This window comes from Dama dama, chromosome 20, assembly GCF_033118175.1.
Source record: "Dama dama isolate Ldn47 chromosome 20, ASM3311817v1, whole genome shotgun sequence".
Taxonomy (NCBI): Eukaryota; Metazoa; Chordata; class Mammalia; order Artiodactyla; family Cervidae; genus Dama; species Dama dama.
Genome location: NC_083700.1, coordinates 114,267,338 through 114,292,536, shown reverse-complemented (window position 1 = coordinate 114,292,536; position 25,199 = coordinate 114,267,338). Strand labels below are relative to the sequence as shown.

The window sequence follows — 25,199 nt, the reverse complement described above, 5'->3', positions numbered from 1 at the left end:
CTTTCCTACGAAGTCGTTTTCTCAGGCACTTCTAAGTCACTTACCATTCATCTATTTTCTTGAGAGTTTCCAAAACTTTGTTGCCATTTATAGGCATCCTAGTGGATTGATGCTTTTTTAAAAAATTAAAATTCCCTGTAATTTTAATGGGATTTCAGGAAGGAACTATGATAAACAACCACATGTAGTTATAAGAAGTCTGGGAAGTGAAGACTTTATTCAGAGGATTCAAGTCTCCAGCTATAACTGTGCATTCTGTTATCACAGACACAGACAACAGATAATGAAGGAGAACCAGCAATCCCTGCCACACAGGCAGCTGGTTTTTGAGACAAACTGAGGCCATTTTTCAGTAGAGCAGGAGAGGTGTACGTCTGCGGGTGGGTCTTGGGGACTGGTGTGAGGAACGAAGGAAATATCTGAAATATTAATAACAAATACAGAGACGTGTCACGGAGAAATGAATAAATGCTTTATTTAGTTCATTCATTCCCGAAGCTTCACAACTCACCCTCCCACTGTCAAATAAGTCACATATAACACAGTCCCTACCACCTCCCCACCCAAGAGAGCACTGTAGGGACAGTGTCACCATGATGGAAAGTCATGTGTTTCAAACATTTTAGAGGCACTTTCTCTTCAGACTAAAAACCCACTAAATAAAACAGGCTCATCCCAGTTTAAACCTGTGCAACACTATGAGTGCCTCCCTGGAGCACGGGGGCCCCCAAGCAGTGGAGAGAAGCCGTTTAGACTCCCAGTTAGAGATGCCCCTCTCTGCAAATCATGAGCAGCTCTCCAGAGAACCGCTGCCTCTACCTGAAGTGCAGCATATACAAAGATGTCACGTGATCAATTCTCCTCTCCAATGAGATAAACAGTACACAGAATTAAGGCATTTGGGGGGAGTCAACGGGGAGTAAAGCATTCATTACAGTTACAATAACCTACCAAAGATGTCCATCCCATTTCTGAAAGCGCCTAACCAAGCCCAAGTGCAGCAACAGCCATGGTCCCAGCTGCTGCAGATAAGTGTGGTCACTACCAAAGAGAAAGCAAAGACCCAGGGCTGATGCCAGTGCTCCCACAGCACGTGAGCATGTCACACCGCACGTGCACAACACCAGACAGAAACCACGTGGCTGTGCAAACAGTGCAGGGAGGAGCAGGGGTGCTGCTGGCTAAACCACAGCAGCAAACTGAGGTGATGACACACGGGAGAGCCACGCTCAGACACCACACAGACCTGGACATGTGCACACGCACACATCACATGGTAGAGGTCTGAGATCCATGCAACTTAATAAAGAAAGGATCCTCATGCCCTCCAGACACTGAGCAACTATGAGTTAAGGCAACAGAAGCCACCTCCACCCTCGCTCACTTCCCCATCCAACCGTCTCCCTACAATTTACGGCGTATATTCCGCAGACCACTGCACTTTAGAACCTGCGTGTCCCTCCCGCGGAACTCTCCGAGGACAGGATCCCACTGACCACTCGTGTGCATTTCAGTCATTTTATTCCACATCAAAGGAGTCAGGTTGGAGGATGGGGAGCGTGAGAAGGGGAGTGAGGCCTAAGTGAGTGAGGGAGAGATGCCAGGCAGCCGAATCAGACACTTCCAGGAGGGAGAGCCAAGCTGGTGGGGCACCCAGACCCCTTGGGCCCGGCTGCTGAGTGCCTGGCAGGCAGCCCCAGGGGCAGGGGAATAGCCTGAGCCCTGGCACCCGAAGGCCCACCCCACCACCAGCGCCAAGCCTTGAGGTGCCTCAGATGCCCAGGGTAAGCGGCAGCCCCACCAAGGAGCCACGCTAGCTTCCTGGGAGTGTCCTTCGGGGGTGGCCAGAGGCCCACCTCCCAGGGACAGTGCTGTCATCGGCACACACAAGCACGCGCTCCTGACCCGCCTGGGGACTGCAGAGCCTGTGCCTGGACTACCAGGCAGTGGAGCCATGGGCTCTCCTTCAGCCACAGACAGGCCACTGGAGACTCCAGGAGGAACTCCTCAGTCATGAACACAGGCTGTAGACAGACTGTGGGTCCCGACACTGGGTCTCAGAGCCTGACCAACTTAAAAAGAAGTTCTGGGATCTGAGGAAGGGCAGCCAACATTTTAATCTGCAACCAGGTGCTTTTAAAAAAAAACAATGTTGCCCTTTATTATCACCTTCATTACATAAAAGGACATTTTATCACCCAAATTAGGAAGAACATAATCTCAGATTAAAAGACAACCCTCTAAATGGAGTAAACTTGACTTCCTATGTTATTTCACACGTGTCCCTGCCCTTCTGACCAGTGCAGGAGGCCTGTGTCACGGTCGCCATGACTCTCGCTGTCCCCGGGGCACAGAGCCCAGCTGACCAGCAAGGCCACAGGCCGTCAGCACCTCAAAGGCACACCCACTGAGGAGAGGGACCACGTGCACAAAGACAGCCGCTGCCACCTCACCAGGACAGCTCACGTGCCAGTGCTTTCACAGACATTCTCCCGCGTGTCCGCCTGTCCTGCCGTCAGAAGGCGGCCTCCCCAGGGCCGGGCCCGCTCAGGGCCAGGCAGCAGGCAGCTCAGCACAGAAGAGCCTTCTTCTCCAAGGCAGACTTTCCCTGGCTCGGTCCAACCTTGCCTGCAGGCTCCTCTCTTAGACTCCTGCATGACCCTTCCATTTGAAGAGTCAATTCACAGAAGAAAGGGGAAAAATGATGGCACGTAGGCCTGATAACAGAAACATATTCAACATGAGGAAGTTGTACTGAAAAAAAAAATTGTCCTTTCTTTTTAAAACGTCCTGTTTAACAAGCGCATGTTGACTAAAACTTATCAAACGTCAAAAGAGAACATCAAAACTAAGCATGACGACCTTGAACCCTTTCCTGGAATACGGCAGGGCATAAATAAATAAATACATAAATACCAGAAATAATATGAAAAGGCACGGATACATATGACATTGAAGGGTTTCGGAAATACATTCGGGAACTCCCACCAGGATGCCAAAGCGGAACCCTCTCCACGGTCTCAGCGCCGCCGCACATCCCCAGCCCCACCCCCACCCGTCCACTGCAGCCGAGGCCGCGAGCACAGGATTCCTTCGGCCCGATGGCCCTCAGGCGCCCCAGGGACAGTGAGGACACTTCTGAGCCAGGCTGGGGGCCCCGGCTCCTGCCCACCGGTCGGTCTGTCGTGCCCTGCCCCTTGGGCATGGTGCTCTGGGCCACAACCTCATCACCCAAGTCCACGTTTCCTGGCTACGTGGCAGTAGGCACCCCGGGGCTTGGAGCCTGGGCTTTATAAAGTGCTCTGTGGAGAGAATGACTCCTTCCTAGTCTGTACCCTACCTATCCCTGCCAACAACAGAAAAAGGGAGCTTTAGTAACATGAGGCTCAAAACAAGGAGGAATGGCCTTAAGTATCTAGCTATGCTGTTTTCAGAGTCTTGTCTGGCACGTATGGAATTTCTAACTAGAGGCTGAACCTCAGTTGCTGGGATTCTGAAAAAATTATCTAAAGGCTGGCTGAACACAGAAAGTCAACCTGCCTCTATAAAGGACGACTGGCCCTGAGCCTACCTCGCTCTGGGGTGGTGCGGGGGGCCCCCACTCCCTGGCTCAGTCCTTCCCCAGTCCCAGTCCTCCCCAGTCCCAGTCCTTCCCTGGCCAGGTCTGGGCCAGGCCCAACAATGAGGATCAACTCAGTCCAGTCCTTCTAGAGGACCCCAGAAACAAGTCCTACACTCACATCACCCCGCACAGCAGCCTGACAGCCACCCCGCCAGGCCAGCAGGGGGCCCTTGCCTCCATGCAGCCCCACACTCCTGCCTGGCAGAGCCCCCGATGCTGCTTTCCAGGCCTGTGAACAGAGTCACCTCCTACCCCAGGGAGGCTCTGTCCCTAACAAACCCCTGCAGGAAATGCCCACCAGGGCACACAGGGTCCTACGAGCCTGAAGCACGGCCCCCAGGAAGGGAATCCAGGCCAAAGGGCAGCTGCAGCAGCGTAAAGGGAGGTGAGTGACTGCTCCTGAGACTCCTCTAGCCAGACTGAGAAAGAGACTCCTCTAGCCAGACTGAGAAAGTGACATGACGTGCTGCCTTGCGCCCCAGGGACACTCCCTCCAGTGGTTCCGCCCCCTCTCTGGCGGCTCCGCCCCCTCCTGCGGCTCCAGCTATCCTACAACCCTTCTCTATACCAGGGAGAGCCCTCCCCCAACAGCTGCAATCGAAACCACTGCCCAGAGCTGCTGAGTCCCACCACGAGGGCCACGGGCACACTGTCGCTCTCCCGAACCAAATCCCCGCAGCACTTGGATCTGGTGGCAAAGGCACCATCAGCCACCTGCTGGCGGCCCCTCCTCTCTCAGGACGCCTCTCCTGCTGCAGGTGGAACCCAGAGCTCTGAATGCAACCCACCCAGCAGGTTCGGAGCCAAAAGCGGCAGCATACAGCCCACTTTTGAGCCTCCAAGGCCGCAGCCTCAGCTTGCAATGAGCTCCAATGGCTGCATCTTCCCTTCTGAATCACTGATGACTTCTCTCCCCTCAGACCTCATTCCTGTGCACATGGGCCGGCCTGGCTTCCAACACACATCCATCCATGCCAGGAGGCGTACTCAGAATTCCTCAATCACGGAAGACCATGACCAGACACTGCCTGTCTGGTCAGTGAAGACACACAATAATGCTGATAATTAAATAAACCCATATCATTTGTTCAACTGTTACAGAAAATCTAAACACAGATGTGAAATCTGCCCATCTCTAAACACTTTCCATGGATCCACCCAATGGTCCTGAGGCCTCAACAAACAGATGTGATTTCCCTGCAAACAGTGGCACCTGGACGCTTCAAAGAGGCAGCCTCCAGCCCACCTGTGCCGACATGACACACACCTGGCCACGCAGCCCTGCCCACAGCCGAGCTGTTGGGTGATAACCCAGATCATTCCTCTCCCTTCCCCCAAACCCCGGCAGGCCACAGGAGACCTCTAACCTCACTGCTATCCCTCTTTTCAGTTCTAGAAGCAATTACCAAGACATTAGGTCCAAACAAATGAAGCGCAATCAACCAAACACCAGATATTCTGTCCACAGGACACCATAGAACTGAAAGCTCTGAACCACCCAGAAGATGAGTGAAGTTTCTATTTCGCAGTGCGTGCGCAGACTTCTGTTAGAACTGGCAGTGGATGCTGTTGGACGGTCCTTGGTCTGAGTGGAGGCAGTGGGCCTCCTGAAATCAGTGGACTTCTGGAAGCTCCCCAAAGTGAAATGGCAGAGAACTTGTGAGACTGTTGGCATGATGCTAGGCACAGCTGGGTGTGGTGCTAGGTGTCGAGCTCTGAGCGTTACCTAAAGAGACTGTGAGCACTGCAGGTACTGATCTTGAGACATAAAGCCAACCCAAGTGATCAGGAAACCATCCTTGAATGAAGCCAACTGACATGATGCCCCCACCAGATAGAGAGAACACTGAGGTGGCAAGGAAAGCATGTGTGTGTAAACATCACATGTTCAACAGAGGAGCTGGGAACACAAACTCACAAGTTCAGGAACTGCATTTCTGTACTCTACTTTTTACAAACTCCCTTTTCATCTGACTGCAGTCAAGCCACCAAGCTGAGAAGTGAACCCAGAAGCAGTCTGGAAGATGCCAGTCCTCTCCACTCAGGACATCAACAGGCCTCCAGCCTCGGCCCCAACTTGCTCACATTTCAAGGCCCACTGCACTAATTTCCAAACAGACTGAGGAAGCACAAAATGAAGTTGTGTAGGAGCCTCCTGGCTGATACTGATAATGACCCCAAGACTGTCCGATGCCCAAACACCTGAGATAGAACACAGTCCAGGGGAACAAAGCCAGTCCTGCTTCACCTGCAGCCAGGCGGGACTCAGCAACACACGATGTGGTCACGCGGCGAGAGTCGGTGTCAACTTGCACTGCAGGTCACCGCCGCCTCTTCACTGCAATCAACGGCGCTCCAGAATTCTACTCGTAAAGCAGAAACTTTTTTATGGGGTCTGGCAGAGGCAGCGAGGGGATCAGATGGAGGCGGTATTTGCCGAGTGCTCTTCTCACAGCCACGCGGCACAGATTCAGCAGGGACCTGGGGACACCTGGAACGCGGGGGAGGAAAGGCAAAGACAGAGGAAGAGGGGGTTAATACCATTTCTCCCCTATCGCCTCAGACCAGAGGCTGGTGGGGATGGCAGGCAGGACACACCAGTGCTTGCTGCCAGCATCCCAATTTCAGAGGAGAGCTGGCTCTGGTGACAAAGGACTGTAACCTGCTCCTTCATCTGCACAAGGAGCAGAATCTTCACTATCCAAGCATCTGCTCACCTCTGCTGAGTTCCCTAGGCAGAGAAACTAGAGCTGACCACTGCGAGCCCTGACCCTTGCCCTCTGTCAGCCTCTGCTCTTGGTCCACCCCAAAGCTCCAAAGGGGTTTGAGGGGGACAGACCAAGCAACTGAGGAAGGTAGGCTGAGAATTTTACTCTGGGTGAAAAAAAGCCTCACTGTGTCCCTGCCTTGTCAAACAGGCATGAACACAGGCAGCCTAACTATCAGCATGGCTCCAACTGACCAGTAACCAACTCTCAACAGGAGCAAGTTTTAATGACTGGATTAGGGAAAGCCAGTAACAAGAACACAACACACAGAAGTTCTGAAGAGGTAAGGGACTGGGGAAAGGTGGTCACTCAGATGCCCTCAAGACCCAGGTGGGAAAGAGGCCAGGTGTGGGCAGGTCAGAGGGAGCACCGAGGGTCAACTCCTGAGTCCCGGAGAATGATAACGAGACCAAGCCACGGATCAACCCCAAACTCCCTGTGCATGAACTTAACTCCCTGGAAAAGCCCTTCTTCATAAATAAGCAAACCTCAGACTTAATTCTAGCAAAAATCAGGCTGAATTCACAATCCAGAATGATGGTATTTGAGTGGAATTGAAGAAGGGGGAGTGAGGGGCCCTAGAGAAGGAAGAACTTGAAATCTATTGTAAAGCAAACACTTAAAAGCCATAAACGCATGAGTGAAAGAATTTCAGATCACAAAGTAGAGAAAAGGAGTAAAGAGAACATAATCCCAGGAACTTTGAGAACATGTATTATTACAGATTCCTTGCTATTAACCCCTGGTGTCCAGGAACTTAAAAAGAAACTAATCTAGAAGACCATTCTAAAAAATTCCTAGTCCTATCTGAAGGTTCTGACCAAGTGCTAATTAGGAGGTTTTTTTTTCACTGCTGCAACTTGGTTCATTCAACTGACTTAAAGAGACTGCCAGGCAGAGCTGAATTAAGGCCACTTACTTCTGGCTTCTTTAAAGACCTGCAGCGCCTCGGGGTCCACCTTCCTCCTGCCTCTCGACTCTGGGCCCAAGGACTCCCACTTGACCAGGTTCAGGTTGGCTCCGAACTCCACCAGCAGGCTGACGAAGGCTGCCTCGCAGCCGTGACGCAGGACAGCGTCCATGACACAGCCGGGCGAGCCCCTGTAGAAACCCTGCGTGTTGACGGGGCCGTTGCAGTTGAAGTCCGGGTTCGCCCCCGCCTGCAGCAGCAGCTTGAAGCACTGCAGGTTGTGGTAGGCAGCACTGATGTACAGCGGGCAGACCACCAAGGAGGTGAGCCGCCGTGAGAAAGGGGGCTGGGCGTCAGGAGTCAGGTGGTGGTTGACGTCGACGTCTGCCCCATACCTGCAGGGAGACACACGGAGTCAGGCCAGCACCGTCAGCAGATCTCAGCCGCGCCTGCAGGGACAGCCCGATGCCCGAAGCACCGGCGTGTCCCCTGCTTGCAGTGGACCCGTGACTCCCAGCAGGCACCACGGCAGTTCAGAACCTTGGGATCCTCTCACACAAGAAAACTCATAAGGGAATTCTTTCAAACCTGTGAAGGCCCAACAATCCCAAGACTATTTTAACTATGTCAAGCAAAGATAAAGAAGGAAAATCCCCAAATTCATCTTATGCAATTAACAATAGAATAAACCCCAAACCAAACAAAGGTCATACCATAAAGAAAAATTACCAGTGACTTGCACTTATGAGCATCAACTTACAACCTCCAATAAAATGTCAGCAAAGGGACTCCAAAAACATTACGAAAGCAACACATGATGACCTCATGGGGGTTATTCCAAGGGTGGTTCCTATATTAGAAACTCTATTAACGTAACCCATCATATTCACAGAACTAAGGGGAAAAGTTGAGGATGTGACTGGTGATGGAAGGAAGGTCCAGTGCTGTAAAGAGAAATATTGCATAGGAACCTGGAATGTTAGGTCCATGAATCAAGGCAAATTGGAAGTGGTCAAACAGGAGATGGCAAGAATGAACGCCAACATTTTAGGAATCAGCAAACTAAAATGAACTGGAGGGGGTGAATTTAACTCAGATGACCATTGTATCTACGGCTGTGGACAAGATTCCCTTAGAAAAAATGGAGTACCATCATAGTCAACAAAAGAGTTGGAATTTGCAGTACTTGGATGCAATCTTTAAAATGACAGAATGATCTCTGTTCGTTTCCAAGGCAAACCATTCAATATCACAGTAATCCAAGTCTATGCCCCGACCAGCAATGCTGAAGAAGCTGAAGTTGAACAGTTCTATGAAGACCTACAAGACCACCTGGAACTAACACCCAAAAAAGATGTCCTTTTCATTGTAGGGGACTGGAGCAAAACCAGAAAGTCAAGAAACACCTGGAGTAACAGGGAAATTTGGTCTTGGAGTACAAAATGAAGCAGGGCAAAGGCTAATAAGAGTTTTGCCAAGAGAACACACTGGTCATAGCAAACACCCTCTTCCAACAACACAAGAAGAAGACTCTACACATGGACATCACCAGATGGTCAATACCAAAATCAGATTGGTTATATTCTTTGCAGCCAAAGATGGAGAAGCTCTAAACAGTCAGCAAAAACAAGACTGGGAACTGACTGTGGCTCAGATCAACTCCTTATTGCCAAATTCAGACTTAAATTGAAGAAAGTAGGGAAAACCATTAGACCATTCAGGTATGACTTAAATCAAATCCCTTACGATTATACAGTGGAAATGAGAAATAGATTTAAGGGACTAGATCTGACAGAGTGCTGATGAACTACGGACGGAGGTTCGTGACGTCGTACAGGAGACAGGGATCAAGACCATCCCCAAGAAAAAGAAATGCAAAAAAGCAAAATGGCTGTCTGAGGAGGCTTTACAAATAGCTGTGAGAAGAAGAGAAGTAAAAAGCAAAGGAGAAAAGGAAAGATATACCCATGTGAATGCATTAGTTCCGAAGAATAGCAAGGAGAAACAAGAAAGCTTTCCTTGGTGATCAGTGCAAATAGAGGAAAACAATAGAATGAGAAAGACTAGAGATCTCTTCAAGAAAATTAGAGATACCAAGGGAACATTTCATGCAAAGATGGGCTCAATAAAGGACAGAAATGGTATGGACCAAACAGAAGCAGAAGATACTAAGAGGTGGCAAGAATGCACAGAAGAACTGTACAAAAAAGATCTTCACAATCCAGATAATCACGATGGTGTGATCACTCACCTAGAGCCAGACATCCTGGAATGTGAAGTCAAGTGGGCCTTAGGAAGCAGCACTATGAACAAAGCTAGTGGAGATGATGGAATTCCAGTTGAGCTATTTCAAATCCTAAAAGATGATGCTGTGAAAGTGCTGCACTCAATAGGCCAGCAAATTTGGAAAACTTAGCAGTGGCCACAGGACTGGAAAAGGTCAGTTTTCATTCCACTCCCAAAGAAAGGCAATGCCAAAGAATGCTCAAACTATTGCACAACTGCACTCACCTCACATGCTAGTAAAGTAATGCTCAAAATTCTCCAAGCCAGGCTTCAACAATATGTCAACTGTGAACTTCCAGGTGTTCAAGCTGGATTTAGAAAAGGCAGAGGAACCAGAGATCAAATTGCCAACATCCGCGAGATCACTGAAAAAGCAAGAGTTCCAGAAAAATCTATTTCTGCCTTATTGACTATGCCAAAGCCTTTGACTGTGTGGATCACAACAAACTGTGGAGAATTCTGAAAGAGATGGGAATACCAGACCACCTGACCTGCCTCTTGAGAAATCTGCATGCAGGTCAGGAAGCAACAATTAGAACTGGACATGGAACAACAGACTAATTCCAAACAGGGAAAGGAGTACGTCAAGACTGTAAACTGTCACCCTGCTTATTTAACTTATATGCAGAGTACATCACAAGAAACACTGTGCTGGAGGAAGCACAAGCTGGAATCAAGATTGCCGGGAGAAATATCAATAACCTCAGATATGCAGATGACACCACCCTTACGGCAGAAAGTGAAGAAGAACTAAAGAGCCTCCTGATGAAAGTGAAAAGAGGAGAGTGAAAAAGTTGGCTTAAAGCTCAACATTCAGAAAACTAAGATCATGGCATCCAGTCCCATCACTTCATGGCAGATAGATGGGCAAACAGTGGAAACAGTGGCTGACTTTGCTTTTTTGGGTTCCAAAAATCACTGCAGGTAGTGACTGCAGCCATGAAATTAAAAGACACTTACTCCTTGGCAGAAAGGTTATGACCAACCTAGACAGCATACTAAAAAACAAAGACATTACTTTGCCAACAAAGGTCTGTCTTGTCAAGGCTATGGTTTTTCCAGTAGTCATGTATGGATGTGAAAGTTGAACTATAAAGAAAGCTGAGCACCTATAAAAGCATCAAAATTGATCCTTTTGAACTGTGGTGTTGGAGAAAACTGTAGAGACTCCCTTGGACTGCAAGGAGATCCAACCAGTCCATCCTAAAGGAAATCAAGCCTGAATATTCATTGGAAGGACTAATGTTGAAGCTGAAACGACAATACTTTGGCCACCTGATGTAAAAAACTGACTCACTGGAAAAGCCCCTGATGCTGGGAAAGATTCAAGGTGGGAGGAGAAGGGGACGACAGAGGATGAGATGGTTGGATGGCATCACCAACTCAATGGACCTGAGTCTGAGTAAGCTCCGGGAGCTGGTGACGAACAGGGAGGCCTGGCGTGCTGCAGCCTATGGGGTCGCAAAGAGTCAGACACGACTGAGCGACTGAACTGAAGGGGAAAAAGCCATAATTCTCTCTCAAACTCAAAAGAGGCATATGACAAAATTCAACACTTAGACATGTTTTAAAACACTTGATAAAAACAGAACATGAAGAATACTTCCTTAACATGATGAAAAATATTTCCTCATGCCAGAAGTCAGCATCTCACCTAACAGGCAAACATGAGCAGCAGCTCAGCCAGGAGCAAGACACACGGTCCCACTTTCTGGCCCACTATTTCTAAAGGCGTGTTTTTCTTTTAAAGTATTAGTGTAATTAGACAGAGAAAGCAATTAGCTGATTAAAATTTGAAAGCAAGAGGTATTTTTTCCTATTTACAGAGGACATGACTATGTCTGGAAAGCCCTAAATAATTAATGAAAATACAATCAAGAAGCAATGAAGTAGCAGGTTTTATACCAACAGTCTTTACATATTCAAACAAAAACAAGTTACAAGATAAAGTGACAAATATTTCATTTCTAACAGCAAAATAAACTTTAAAGTGAGATAGCTAAGCATAAATGTAACAGTAAATGTCCAAAGTTTGCATGAGAACTGTATTTTATAATTAGAAAAAAAACATTTTTTTTGAAAGTCACAAAAGCAGACACAAGCAAGAAAAACATACCACAGTCTTGGATAAGAACACCCAACCTCATTAAGAGATCAGTAAGTTTATTAATACAAATGAAAATACTCTTCCTAGACCTAAATAAGTTGATTATAAATATAAATACATAAAAATAACATCCCTGAAGCTAAATAAGTTCATTATAAAGTTCATTTGGAAGATCAAACAGGACAAGATATAAAAACAAAGTTTTTAACATGAAAATTAAAGAAAAACTTTTTCATGCCAAAAAAACAGCAATAAGTGAAAAAACTGGAGAAAAGATAACAAACGGTTAACATCCTTACTCTATAAAGACCTTCTGAAAGGAGAAGATCAACAGTCCTACAGGTACATGAGCCAGAGACAGAGGAAAGGATGGTTAGCCTCGCTCATACAGAAACGCAAATTAAAACTACTCAGAGACATCACTTCTTACCTTTCAGACTGCAGAAAATCCAAAAGCTTACTGACCAGGCTTTAAAGAAAAAGGAAGTCCTATCCATTTCTGAGGGTCATACAAAATGGAGCAATCCCTGCAGAGGGAAATCTGTAACATCTGCAAAACTCTGAAAAGCCGTATACACAAGGCAGTTCATTAAAACAGCATCCACAGCAGCTGACGGCAGGTGACAACCCACAGGTTCATCAGGAGGGACTGAGTGATCGGTGGCCAACCCCAGGTGGACTGTCCGACAAGGGACAAGGGGCAGGGCAGTTGCTGCGCTGGGACGGTCTCCAGGTCACTGACGAGCGAGGAACACAGGACAAGGAGCAGGCAGTGTGCTACTGCCCACCTTGGGATGAAGGCTCCATGATCAGCGCGCACATGACACACACCTAGACACACAGGCAGGTCTGCTTAGTTTTCAGTGATGCAAGGATAAACCACAAAACTTCTTAAATGGTTCTCTACAGGGCAGGGATGAACCAGGTGAGGAGAAGAAGCTAAACTTCTTTTAATACACTTTGTTTTACAGATGTGACTTTGGAACCATGTAAATACACAATGTAAAAAACTAAACAGCAATTCCTAAAAACGGAAAGCAAAAGGAAACACCTTAACCCAACTGTGGGTCCAGCTGATGCCCGTCTGTCCTGCCCACCAAGCTGGCTCTTCTTTCAGGTCCATGGCACACTGAGAGCAGCCAGACTGTTCCGAGCACCAGATTCGCCTGCAAGGCCTGCAGCTTCGAGCAGCTCCAGAGGTGGGAGCACTCTCCCCGGCCCTGAACTAACCTTTACAGCTGTCCAGGAACTCCTCTCCTGACTCTCAGAGGCAGCCTGGATGTGAGGGTGAACAGAACACAGGCAGACACAGGAGCCACCTGACCTGGAAACCTCATTATCCACCAGAGCCTTCATGATCCCCTCGAGGCACCTGCCCTTGTCACTGAGCTCAGAGACACCCGAATACATGGCTTTCTATCAGGCATGTAAAGTTCTCTCAGGCCAAGCGCAAACTACCTACTGGTTGTTTCACTCTAAGCAGAGGCCACTGACTACAGCAGGGAGGGTGGCCTGGCTCAGTGTCGGAGTCCAGGCCTAGTCAAGACGGTGCCTGCTAAGGATGCTGCCCGGTGAGGGTGGTGAGGGGCCATGTGTGGGAGGGGCAGGAGCACAGGAACTGGTTACACTGAGGAATAAGAAGCAAGCACATCAGAGGTAAGGGGAGGGCTTCCCCCACAGCCCAGTGGTTAAGACTGCTTCCACTGCAGGGGGTGCAGGTTCGATCCCTGGTTGGGGAAGTTCTACATGCCATGATGTGTGGCCAGAGGAGGAGGAAAAAGAAAAAGTAAGGAGAACCAGGTCTCTCAATGTCAAAATCATAAATTTGGAGAGGGAGAAAAGCAGGATGACATGGGGCAGCTTCGAGCAGCCCCAGAGGTGGGAGTGCTCTCCCCAGCCCTGAACTAACCTTCACAGCTGTCCAGGTGCTGAACTGGACTAAGGCCTTGGGCTATACTCTTTAACCATCGGTGCATAATGGACACAGGAATGTAGATGGAAATGTGTCCAGTAAGAGGGCCTGCAAGCAGCAACACCGACAAGCAATAACCACTCCCACTGTCCAGATCTTGGCTTTTCAACATCATTCTCCTTGGAGAAATGACAGAGCCCAGGGCTGAACCAGGCAAAGTACGTACGAGCCGAGGATAAGTTTAACTCCACAGGAAACCATGAGTCGAACATAAATAAATGGATTAAAAATTTGATGAGGAATAAGATACATACATGGTTGCAAAGTACCTATCCACGAAAGTATTTATTAATCACAGCGGGAAAAAGAGGAGCTTCACAACAGAGAAACCTGGCAGACACCGCCCTGGTCAAAGAACAAAAGGGAACGTCAGCAGTACTGGGACCAATGAAACCAGGCGCCGCTGGATCGCATGCAACGAGAACAGAGCCTGGCTTCTGAGACCGCCGCCCTGGAGCAAACACTGGTTGGCAGCACTGTGCACGGAGCCCCACTGCCCTCCCAGCCCCGGGACGCCCCACAGATGCTGTCGGCACAGTCTGTCTCATCTGAGGGCAGGAGGGATGACGACGGGGTCCGCCGTGCCGTGCAGGGGTCCAGGGCTTGGTAAACACGCAGGCCAACTCTCACAGCCCAGCCGGCAAGCCTGTTTCATCATCAGTCTTTTCCCCAGAACTGACAGAGCTGAGGAAGAGCTGAGGCACGCGGACCCACGGGCTCACAGGACAGCCTGCTCCCCCACTGATGCCATGGAGCACCATCAGCCACTACAGATGCACAAGTCACCCGTTCTACAAACTGTCCTAGGAGCGACTAGAGAACCATTCTGACACACAAACCAAACCAGATAGAAACTGCTACTTCATTTCATACAACCAATTAAGAGACCCAGATTTCAAGCACTGAAATCTTTTTCCTCCTTATTCTCAGGAAGATGTTTTCCAGAATGTTTGTCATTTTGGGCAACACGACAATCTGGTATTAGCTGAGCTGTGGGAAAGACAGCCTTCATCCGCTCATAAAAACGTACTGGCTGGGATCCAGTTAATTTTAATCCTGAGTATTTTCCAAAATTCCCGTACTGCTTTTAATATCGCTTGCCAGGAACCATGGGACAACTGCATAAATCAACATAACTTTTGCACACACAGAAATACCACTCCTTACCTTTATAAAACAAAACACCAAGGGAATGAGAAGTAACAAAACGGAGGCTGCTTGCAAAGGGATATCAGACTACAACAGTGACAGAGAGCCCTGCCCATGAGGGACAGTGACACAGGGAAGGCAGGAGTTGCGTTTGGATTACATGTAGGCTTTGTTCAGTAACTTAACTCCATTCTTCAGAAGTCAATTACCGGGTCACTTAGCACATAGGAAGCTTTACGACAGAACAGTACATGCTCTCCGCGCCTCACAGCACAAGTAACATCCTGTGCTCCGGCAGGGAACAAATGTCTGAATAACGTGTTATCAAGAAGAGCATCTGGGTATGTATCTCAGAGTCAAGCCTGAGGCTAATTCAAAGCAGCAGTGCATCATGAATTGACTCAAGTGCCCCACGGGATTTCTGGAACCAGGACGAAATTTCACGGATTGATCCTGTGCCTGTGCTCAGTCGTCAGTTGTGTCTGACTCTTTGCGGATGGTATGTAGCCTGCCAGGCTCCTCTGCCCATGGGGTTTCCCAGGCAGGAATACTGGAGTGGGTTGCCATTTCCTCCTCCAGGAGATCTACCTGACCCATGGATCAAACTCACATCTCCTGCACTGGCAGGCAGGTTCTTTATCACTGAAAGTGAAAGTCATTCAGTTGTGTCTGACTCTTTGCGACCCCATGGATATACAGTCCACGAAATTCTCCAGGCCAAAATACTGGAGTGGGTAGCCATTCCCGTCTCCAGGGGATCTTCCCAAATGAGGGATCGAACCCAGGTCTCCCGCAATGAAGGCAGATTCTTTACCAGCTGAGCCACAAGGGAAGCCCAAGAACACTGGAGTGGGTAGCCTATCCCTTCTCCAGCAGATCTTCCTGACCCAGGAATCAAACTGGTGTCTCCTGAATTGTAAGCAGATTCTTCACCAGCTGAGCTACCAGCGAAGCCCTGGATTGACCCTACTGGATACATTTCCAAATTAATGACTTACATTCTCCAAGATGCAAAGACATGGGATTGAAGTGGCTTAGATTCTTGGGCTAGAAATCCTTAAAAAGAAAGGGGGCAAAAAGCATTGCATTCCTTTATCCCTCTAACAGAACAACCATATCACCCTCATTTATCTTTCCAAAAGCCAATTCCAGAGTCATGTGATACGTAAAACCTTCTGATATAATAAATATATTCTCAATACCTATATTTAAAAACCATGTTCTGCACTGGGTTAGATGCCCTCAGAACCTCCCACTGTGGCCTGTAACAATGCTATAGTCCTCCTCCGCAGTCCTTCCTGACACAGACAACCGGCTATATAAACTCCACTCAGTCCAACCACAGAACAAACTGCCTCCAGAGCAAGGGAGGGGAAAGAAAGCATCCGTGGTAGAAAGAATTCACTGGAGCACAGGACTAAAGATGCAATCTCGTTCAAACTGATTAAATGACAATCATTAGTGCAATTAAAGTAAGACCATAAACCATCTAAAACAACAGAAAGGGAAAGCAAAGAAAACACATATCATGGAACACAGACATAAAATAAAGATATAGTTAAGACAGAAAGATAACAGAAACAGACCTAACATCAGCTATGGCAATAATGTTAACTGTATTAAAAACAAAGAATCCCAGATGGTCAAATAGTAAAAGTGAGCACACAAAGAGTTACTTAAACCCACAAGATTCAAACTAAAAGTGACAGAATGCTATGTAAATGAGCCCTCAATGAAACCAGTGGTTTCCTCTTACTTTCATAAAGGGCATAATCCATAGGCAAGAATTTTTATGAGCCCAATTAGCATCAAAATACAGTAAGCAAAATTATGAGAAATACAAGAGGAAACTGACAAATCACAACAGTAATTAGATACTAACAGACTTCTCTGAATTTGGGGCAGATCCAACAATTAAAACCGTAAAAAACAGAGAGAGGGACTCTGAATAGCATTAACTGAGGCTACAATCTTGTACTATGAAACTACAACACCTGTGGTTTGTACTTTGTTACAAGGATCCACAACAAAGCAGTTTGATATTAAAAAATAATTTTTTAAAAAAAGAATCTTCAACATGAACATTATATGGTCTGTATTATCTGGGCACTATACAATAAAGTTAAAAGTTCACAGAAGTTTTTATTAAACCAGTAAGAGCCTCAAAACCTATAAAAACAAAGAGGAAATCAACTTCAATTATACCTATTTTACAAGTTTAGCAAAAACAAAGCTCTAGGCAAAGGTAATTTAATAACCTTAAAAGTTTACATTGTTAATCAAGAAAACAATGAATAAGCATGCAACTCAAAAAGTTAAAGAAAAAGTAAAGTAAGATCAAGGAAAACAGGGAAAAGATAGATAAAAATAGAAATTAACCAGTAAGAAAATAAGAGAACTGATAAAGCTAAGAAGCAACTTTAAAAAGACAAAACAAGATCACCAGCCCAGGTTGGACGCATGAGACAAATGCTCGGGGCTGGTGCACTGGAAAGACCCAGAGGGATCGGGTGGAGAGGGAGGTGGGAGGGGGGATCGGGATGGGGAATACATGTAAATCCATAGCTGATTCATGTCAATGTATGGCAAAAACCACTACAATACTGTAAAGTAATTAGCCTCCAACTAATAAAAATAAATGGAAAAAAAATAAATAAAAAGACAAAACAGACAAATCCTGTCACAAGTCTACTTTGAGATCGGGAGAAAATAAGGAATGAGAAGGTGGCTGCAGGCACCGGCAGACAGCCTTGGCCCTGCAGTGGCCGCTGCGGGCGGCGGGGCCCAGCCTCTCAGCACTGACCTGATGAGGGCCTTCAGGATGTCCGCCCGGCCCACCCGCGAGGCATGGTAGACGGGCGTGCTGCGGTGGTGCCGGCTTCCATTGGGGTCAGCGCCGGCCTCCAGGAGGATCTGGGCACTCTCCAGGTGCCCGTTCACCACAGCCACGTACAGGGCCGTCTGTCCCTTCACGTCCACCAGGTCCACCTCGGCCCCCTTGCGGATAAGGAAGTCCACGCAGTTCCCGTGGCCCGCGGTGGCGGCGATACGCAGGGGCGTGCAGGGGAGCCAGCCGCAGCACCACACGGACTTCTCGTTGATGCGGCTGAGAGAGAGAGCACAGGGAGCCGGGCTGGGAGGTGCGGGATACGCCGGCCGCTCCGCCCTCTCCCGGGTGGCCTGCGAGGCCGGGAGCAGGGGGCAGCCTTCACTTTAAGAACGCCTCCAGGTGCTCCGCTGCAGAAGCCCCCATCCCACGGACAAGGAAACCTGAGGCACAGCTAGACAGCACCGGAGCTAAGAGCGCCAATTTCCGGACATGCCGTCAAAGCTCTGTGCTCTACAAAGAGAAGGGCCTGCCCGGGGAGGGGGCTGCAGGATGGAGGACAGGGCCCCAAAACCCCTGGTCACCAGCTGCCACCTGGGACAAGGTAGAGGTCGGACTGCTCCCCGGGACTCAATATCACCCCTGGGGCTAGGTGACCACTGTGGTCCTTCCACCTAACACCACACACATGACGGCCTGCGGGATTCACCACCCTTCCCAGCAGCAGCAGAGGGACATGGTCCAGGCTCAGCCCGCATGGAAAGTGGCACTCAGAGTGAGAGCCCTGTCAAGGAATGCCACGGCCGTGCAGTACACGGACCCACCACATCACCAGCTGAGGCACACATCACCTCAAGCTCCCAGCTCTGAACAAAGCCCCAGGATCCAGATCACCGAAGCAGTGACCCAGAAACATGCAGCAGGTCAGGGTTCCTCCTTCAGCTGTGAACTAGCTTCCACTGGCCAAGGAGGCCAAGGAATGCTCCAAGGACTCATCACCAAAGAAACACATCCCAAAAGAAAAATACCATCAAAACACCAGAGATTCACAGAACCCAATTATTAGAAGAAACAAAAACAGTCCTTGAAAAAGCAATATGAAACTACCTGGTCTAACTGCTAGCTTAACTCTCCTTTATTCTATTGTTATATCTGCAGTACCACAAAAATTTAATGTTTTCTTCGGACTTGAGTCATTGATATCAAATATTCAAGTGCAATCCGTCTATTTGTTCTGTATGATGATCCTTTCCGGGTATTTGAAACTTTTTTATTTTTAATAAAATACCCGTTCTAATGAAATGATGCTAAGACATTAGGAGCGGAGGAAGAAACCTATTTCTGTGTTGTTAGAAATCCTCCTCTCAGGAATGACCCACAAAAAGGGTACAAATATCAGTATCAGTACACAAGCATTTCTCCCATCAAATCGCTGCCAGCCTAGGCCTGAAGGGGAAACAGACACACAGAAAAAGCCTGCAGTTTCCAGATGCAGATGAGCTTCAAACCTATTTGAGACTCCAGCCTGAGACACACAGACAGCTTACAGTCTCTGTGCTCCCCCGGGTGTCTCGAGGAGGGAGATGTGATAGCAAGACTCTGATGCTATTAATCAAGGAAGGGCTTGCACTGGTCACAGGATATGGCAAGGCAACAGGCAGGGCACTATCAACCAAAGGAGCCAGAAGGTGGGCACCCAGATCTCCCTGGGCGATGAGACAGCGGGCCAGAGGCTGAGCCCTGGGCCCTGCAGGCCAATGCCTGAGGCCCTGAGAAGCCAGGGAGAGCATGTCAGGAGTGGGCCGTCAGGAAGGCTGGATACACGGTGGACCCGATGCAATACTTCAAGGAGACTTTCTGTACCCAACTTAGGATAAAAGCCAGACGAGGCTCGCAAAGGGGCAGGGCCGCTGCTGAAAAAGTAACGAGGCTGGCACCAGAGGTAACCTCAGGGAAGCGGACACCCGGACCGCACCAGACGGTCACTGACGGAGCTGGACCTGAACTGGGGTCTCCCCACCCTCCCTCTCTGACTACCGCCCCCAAGCCTGATGGTGCTTCCCTCAGTGCCCTCTGCCCCCACCCTCTGGAGCTGGAAAGCACCAGGGGCTCGGCACCTCGGCAGCGCTCACCTCCGGTAGCTCTCTTCCTGCAGCAGGCTCCGCAGGGTCTGCAGGTCCCCCACGTAGGCAGCGTCGTGCAGCCTCGTGTCCTCGCAGTGCTCCAGCGGGTGGTCACAGAACTGCTCCCTCAGCCACTCCTTCAGATTAGGACCTGCACTGAAGAGAGGGGCGCCTGTCAGCTCCGGGCGGCCCTGCCGGGCCCACCAGCAGGGGGCGCCGCCCACCCAGGAAAGGGTCAGCCTTCAGTGTGCCCCACCTGTGGCGACCCCACGGACTGCAGCCCACCAGGCTCCCCTGTCCACAGAACGCTGCAGGCAAGAGTACTGGCGTGGGCTGCCACTCCCTTCTCCAGGGGATTTTCGGACCCAGGGACTGAACCCACATCTCAGCACTGCAGGCGGTTTCTTTACTGCCTGAGCCACCAGGGGAGCTCTTCCCACCAAGAGGGTGCTCTCCAACTCTCAACAGTACATCATTCCCCTGCCTCCAGAAACTTCCAGAGCCAGAGAGAGGTAGAAAATCTCCCCGAATAAAGCTAGCATGTGCCCAACATCAAACCAGGCAAGAATATAATGTTTAAAACTTTGGCGGGGTGAGGCACCAAAAGAAAAGAGAAGATCCTAAATAATATATTAGCGAAGTGAACTTTAAAATATACATCAAAGTCACCACAGGACTTCCCTGGTGGTCCAGTGCTTAAGACTCCAAACTTCCACTGAAAGGGGCCTGGGTTCCACCTCTGGTCAGGGAACTAAGATCCCACATGCCTCAGTGTGGCCAAAAAATAAAAAATAAGTCACCATAAAATTATTTATTTTTCATTAATTATTTATTATTATTTATTTATCTAATTTATTCCAAGAATGTCAGTATTGGGGGAAAAAAACATATAATCCTCTCCTACATTACAAAAAGATGCTTGAATTTAGCAAAATTCAATACCAAAAAAAGTACTGCTCCTTATAACACAAATGACTCTGCCATACTGATCTAGGTAACAGCCTTGCCACATGGGAGTCCCCGTGAGTGACACACATTTTGGTACCTCAGATGGGTGCACTTTATTGAATATAAGCTATACCTCAGTAAAAAGGAAAAAATTTTAAAATAAAACGATATAAATAGAAAGCCAAACCAATATAATGAAGACTATAAAACTGAGAAACAACAAAGGCTAGAATGAATGGTGAAAACCACACAGTGTATTTTGATGAGAGTCAATGCTAGGAAAATTTTAAGTGATACCAAATAAATTATGGGGTTTAACAAATCTCTTTGGGGACTTTACACAAGATGTGACTAAAATATTCTAAAGGTTTATTTGGAAATAAAAATAAGAAACACTTTCAGCCTTTTCAGTATGTATGAGAAGACATCTACCCTACTAGACAGTAGAAATTACCTCTCATTAGAATATAAAGATAAATAAAACAATCAACTGCCCAGAAAAGAGCTTAGCATAAATAAAATTATATGTAAGAAAGGGGCATCAAAGTAAGTGAGGAATGGGAAGAGTAGTTGCTATAAATGGAATGCTCGTGTCTCCCAAAATGTTCTGCCAAACAATACGCTGGAAGTCCTAACACCCAGGTGATTATTATGGGATAGGTAGGACCTTAGTAGTTAATTAGGTCATGAGGGTGGAGCTGTCATGAATGGGATTAGCACCTTTATAAAAGAGACCCTGAAGAGTTCCATGGCCCTTCTGCCACATGAGGACACAGCAATACGACGGCCATCTATGAACCAGGAAGCCCTCACCAGACACGAAATATGCCAATGCCTTGGTCCTGGACTTACTAGCCACCAGGGCTGTGAAAAATAAATTCCTGCTGTTTGTAAGCCATCCAGTCTATTCTGCTATCACATCCTGAATGGACTAGACCACAAGTACTGTTCACTCTTGAACAATGCAGGTTGGATCTGAAGGGGTCCACTTATACATGGATATTTTCAGCAGTAAATACCACAACACTGCACCGTGGTCAGTGCCTGGTGGAATCCCCAGATGTCCAGGAAACTCAGATGCAGAGGACCCCCAAGTTGTCCCAATGGTCAACTGTAGTCAACAAATTTTGTACAGTGACATACCTACAGCTAACCCTTGAATAGCATGGTCTGAACTACGTGGGTCCACCCACACACCAGTTTTTTTCACTAAAAACACACTACACGACACAATACATGGCTGGCTGAGTTCTCAGATGCAGAACCTCAAATATGGAGGGTCAGCTGTGAAGTCAGAGGATTTCTGACTGTGGCAGAGCTCTGGCAACCCACTGGGTTGTCAAAGGTCAACTGTAATTGAGCTCTTCACCTCACCGTGGAGCCCTAAATGTCTCCAGATAATTAAGAGTTCTATTAACTTAACTACACAGACAGGAGGCAGAAGGAAAGAACATGAACTCAGACTGCTTCACCAAGTCCCCACAGTACCAGGTGGCCTAGCATGTGACCCCGCCACAGGTGGGCTCTCCAATCCTGAAGTTGCTTTTCATATCCAAATCAAATGTTTTGAGTACCTATTGTATACAAGGCTGGGCCACAGTACACTCCAGAATTTGACAGTTCATTAGCGGAGGTTAGACACAAAGGCCCCAGGTGGTTGGGCAGAGCAGGGAGGGTACCTCAAGCACCCGCCATGACCTGGCCTCAGTAGATCAACAAGAAGGCATCGAGAAGCCCTTGGGCCCCCAGGCCAATCCTCCTTCAGAAGTTATTCTCCACTGAGTTATTCACCAACAGAGTGGAAAAGTTCGAAGGAGGAATAAGATTCAGAAGGTGTAAGGAGACTGACACACTTTTGCTAAGTTCTCCTCCAAGCCTCCCTGCGTTGGCCTCTTCCAACCCACCACCTGCCCAGCTCCAGATCCAACATAACTTTACGTTTGCATTTTTCTGATCAGCTTCTCCAGCGACAATACACCACTTAAGCATCAACCTTGACTCCTCTACTCCCAGGCCGGCAACACAGTAAATGCTAAAACAGCATCGCCTGGATATTAAAGAGTGCCTATGTGTAGGGCAGAGTCAGTCTGCCTTCCACCAGATCATCCTCCACACCAGGAAGCAGCAGGCAACCCTCTTCCTCCTACTTGACACCTCTCAGTCCTTCCCTCACTCTCACAGGAGATGATGTCCAGGACCCTAAGGTCTGGCTGTACCTGGGGCTAGTCGATACCAACCAAAGCCTGGGATGGAAAGGGCTTTGTTTGTGTTTTTGTTCACTGGGGTATCAGGTCCTCAATGAACCGTTTACTGGATGAATGAATGGAGGGAACGATGAAAAGTTGCACCTGTCTCTTAAATTCTGGCACATTTAGGAGTAAGGGGTAAAAAAATTCTTAGTTTATTACTAACTAATGAACTCTGTGGAAGGGTGTCTCATTGGATGTGCATGTACCGACCGCAGCACACAGAAGCGCTTGGTACCCAAAGCCAACTCAAAACAGGCAAGGAGGGGAACCGCCACCCACCCACCTCAGCCCACAGGTTAAGAGGAAGCGGCTCCCAAACGCGAGCAAATGCTCTCCCCCTGCAGATTCACACCAGCACAGCAGGAAGATTTCAAGGTGGAGACCCCCAGTCCCGTGGCTATTCTGGGCAGTGGGCGTGAGCCTTTCTAGCCCTCTAAACTAAACTCTGTCGGGGCTGCCTCCCCGGAGGTGGGCAAAGGCCCCTGCAGCGGACCTGCTGTGTCACTGACAGCTCGCTGGGGGTAGCGTTATCGCGTTCCCTTGCCCGTGCTAGGGCTGGAGTCGGAGCAGCATGGAGAAAAGGTCACCCGCCCTCTCAGGGGCTGACCCCTGGGGCTTTCCACACCTCTGGGTGCGCTCAGAACTGGAGAATGACCTACGTCCTCTCTTTACGGTTGGGGGCGGGTTGGGGGTGTCCCCTCCAACCCCACAGGCCAGCGGGCAGACAGTGACCAGGCAAGCTCCACAGGAGGGGAAGCCGAGCACCCGGGCCCCGGCGAGCCGCGCTGACCAGACCCCGGCGGCTCCGTGAGGCCCTGACGGTCACGAGTCGACGCGGCTTCGGCGCGACGGCCTCGGCTCCCCCCACCCCGCCGCCCCCACCGCCCGGCAGCCGCGCGCGCACGTTACCTGCGGGCGCCGGCCCGGCCCGCCCGCCGCCCTCCGCCATGGGCTCCGGCCTCCGGCCCCTCCGCAGCCGCCTCCCCCCTCGCTGCCCGCCTCCGAGCGCGCCCCGCCGGCCGGAACCACTTCCGGAACCACAGCGCGCGCGACCGCTTCCGGCGCCGCGGGCAGTGGCCGTGCCGGGGACGAGGCTTCCGGCGGGCGCGCGCCTCCCTCAAAGGCTTTTGGAGCCTCCCGCTCCCGCTACGCACGCGACGTGAGGCCCAACGGGCGCCGGCGCCTGGGCGCGCGCTGCCGCGGACGAGCTCTGGGGAATGGGGGTGGGGCGGGGGGGGCGGAGCGAGCTGTCGGAGCCGCGCGCCGTCGGGCCTCGTCTGGGCTGTGTTTGTCCACAGAAGAAGCGGAGGAGTCTGGGAAAACATGCCCGCCTGGGGGCGGGGCCTAATTTGCATCTCCTGGGAACTCGGGTTAGTCGGGCCCGTCCCCGCCCCCACTGGGAGGGCGTGGCCTTCTGCACCGAGAATATGGGCGGGACCGAGGGAGGGTCAGCTCTGGGTGCGAATCCCAGGGGAGCCAGTCTGATGGGTCAGTGTTCTGGGGTTGCTTCAGTCCTGTCCGACTCTGCGACCCCAAGGACTGTAGCCCGCCAGGCTCCTCTGTCCATGGGATTCTCCAGGCAAGAACACGAGTGGGTTGCCAGGCCCTCCTCCAGGGCATCTTCCTGACCCAGGGATCGAACCCACATGTCTTAGGTCTCCTGCATTGGCAGGCGGGTTCTGTACCACTAGCCACCTGGGAAGCCTAATTCCTTCCTTGAAGTCAAGGATCTATCTATCAACGTATAGCCCAGTGCCTGACACAAAGTGCTTATTGAATAAATTAGTGAACAAGGTGATCATTTTCTTGCACACTCACTTATTGAAATATTGTCAGACCTGAGTTTTGGTTTGTAAGCATGGATTCCTTTGGCTCCTTCCATGCTTCCCACCCAATGTGGAGAAGGTCTCCAGCAGAATGCGGGGGGGGGGGGGGGGGGGGGGCAGATGGCTGAGGACAGGTGACACTGGAGACCCCCAGCAGTTGTGCTGTGACCCACTGGCCTGCCCTGCTTTGTGACTACTGGACCAGTTCAGTGTAAGGGGAGCCACAGCAGCGGGGCTGATGATCCCAGGGGGTTACTCAAATGCACTAGGTGGTGCCACCAGGCTGCAGGTCTGCAAGGGTGTTGGCTGGGGGAAGGGAGATGCCTCCAGCTCTGTTTGGACTTGATAACACCAGAGAGCACCAGTGTCAGGAGGGCTGGGCGTGGTGCCCACATGCTACGCTTCAGGGAGC

The 25,199-nt window shown here is 49.5% G+C and overlaps 1 protein-coding gene across 2 annotated transcripts; it reads right to left on the bottom strand.

Moving 5' to 3' along the window:
- Positions 1-205: 205 nt before the first annotated feature.
- ASB1 (ankyrin repeat and SOCS box containing 1) lies at positions 206-23,942 on the bottom strand. 2 transcript variants are annotated; one of them, XR_009689282.1, is made up of 6 exons: positions 23,871-23,942; positions 19,774-19,915; positions 17,618-17,920; positions 7,310-7,695; positions 5,871-6,113; positions 206-419 (listed from the first exon to the last, which is right to left on the bottom strand). XR_009689282.1 is itself a non-coding variant. In XM_061122623.1 (5 exons), the coding sequence occupies exons 1-5, from the start codon at positions 23,908-23,910 to the stop codon at positions 5,986-5,988; spliced, it is 999 nt and encodes a 332-aa protein (XP_060978606.1). In that variant the 5' UTR covers positions 23,911-23,942; the 3' UTR covers positions 451-5,985. The 2 variants fall into 2 exon arrangements, 1 of the variants encoding a protein (XP_060978606.1); XM_061122623.1 differs by lacking the exon at positions 206-419 and having other exon boundaries at positions 451-6,113.
- Between the last annotated feature and the right edge of the window lie 1,257 nt (positions 23,943-25,199).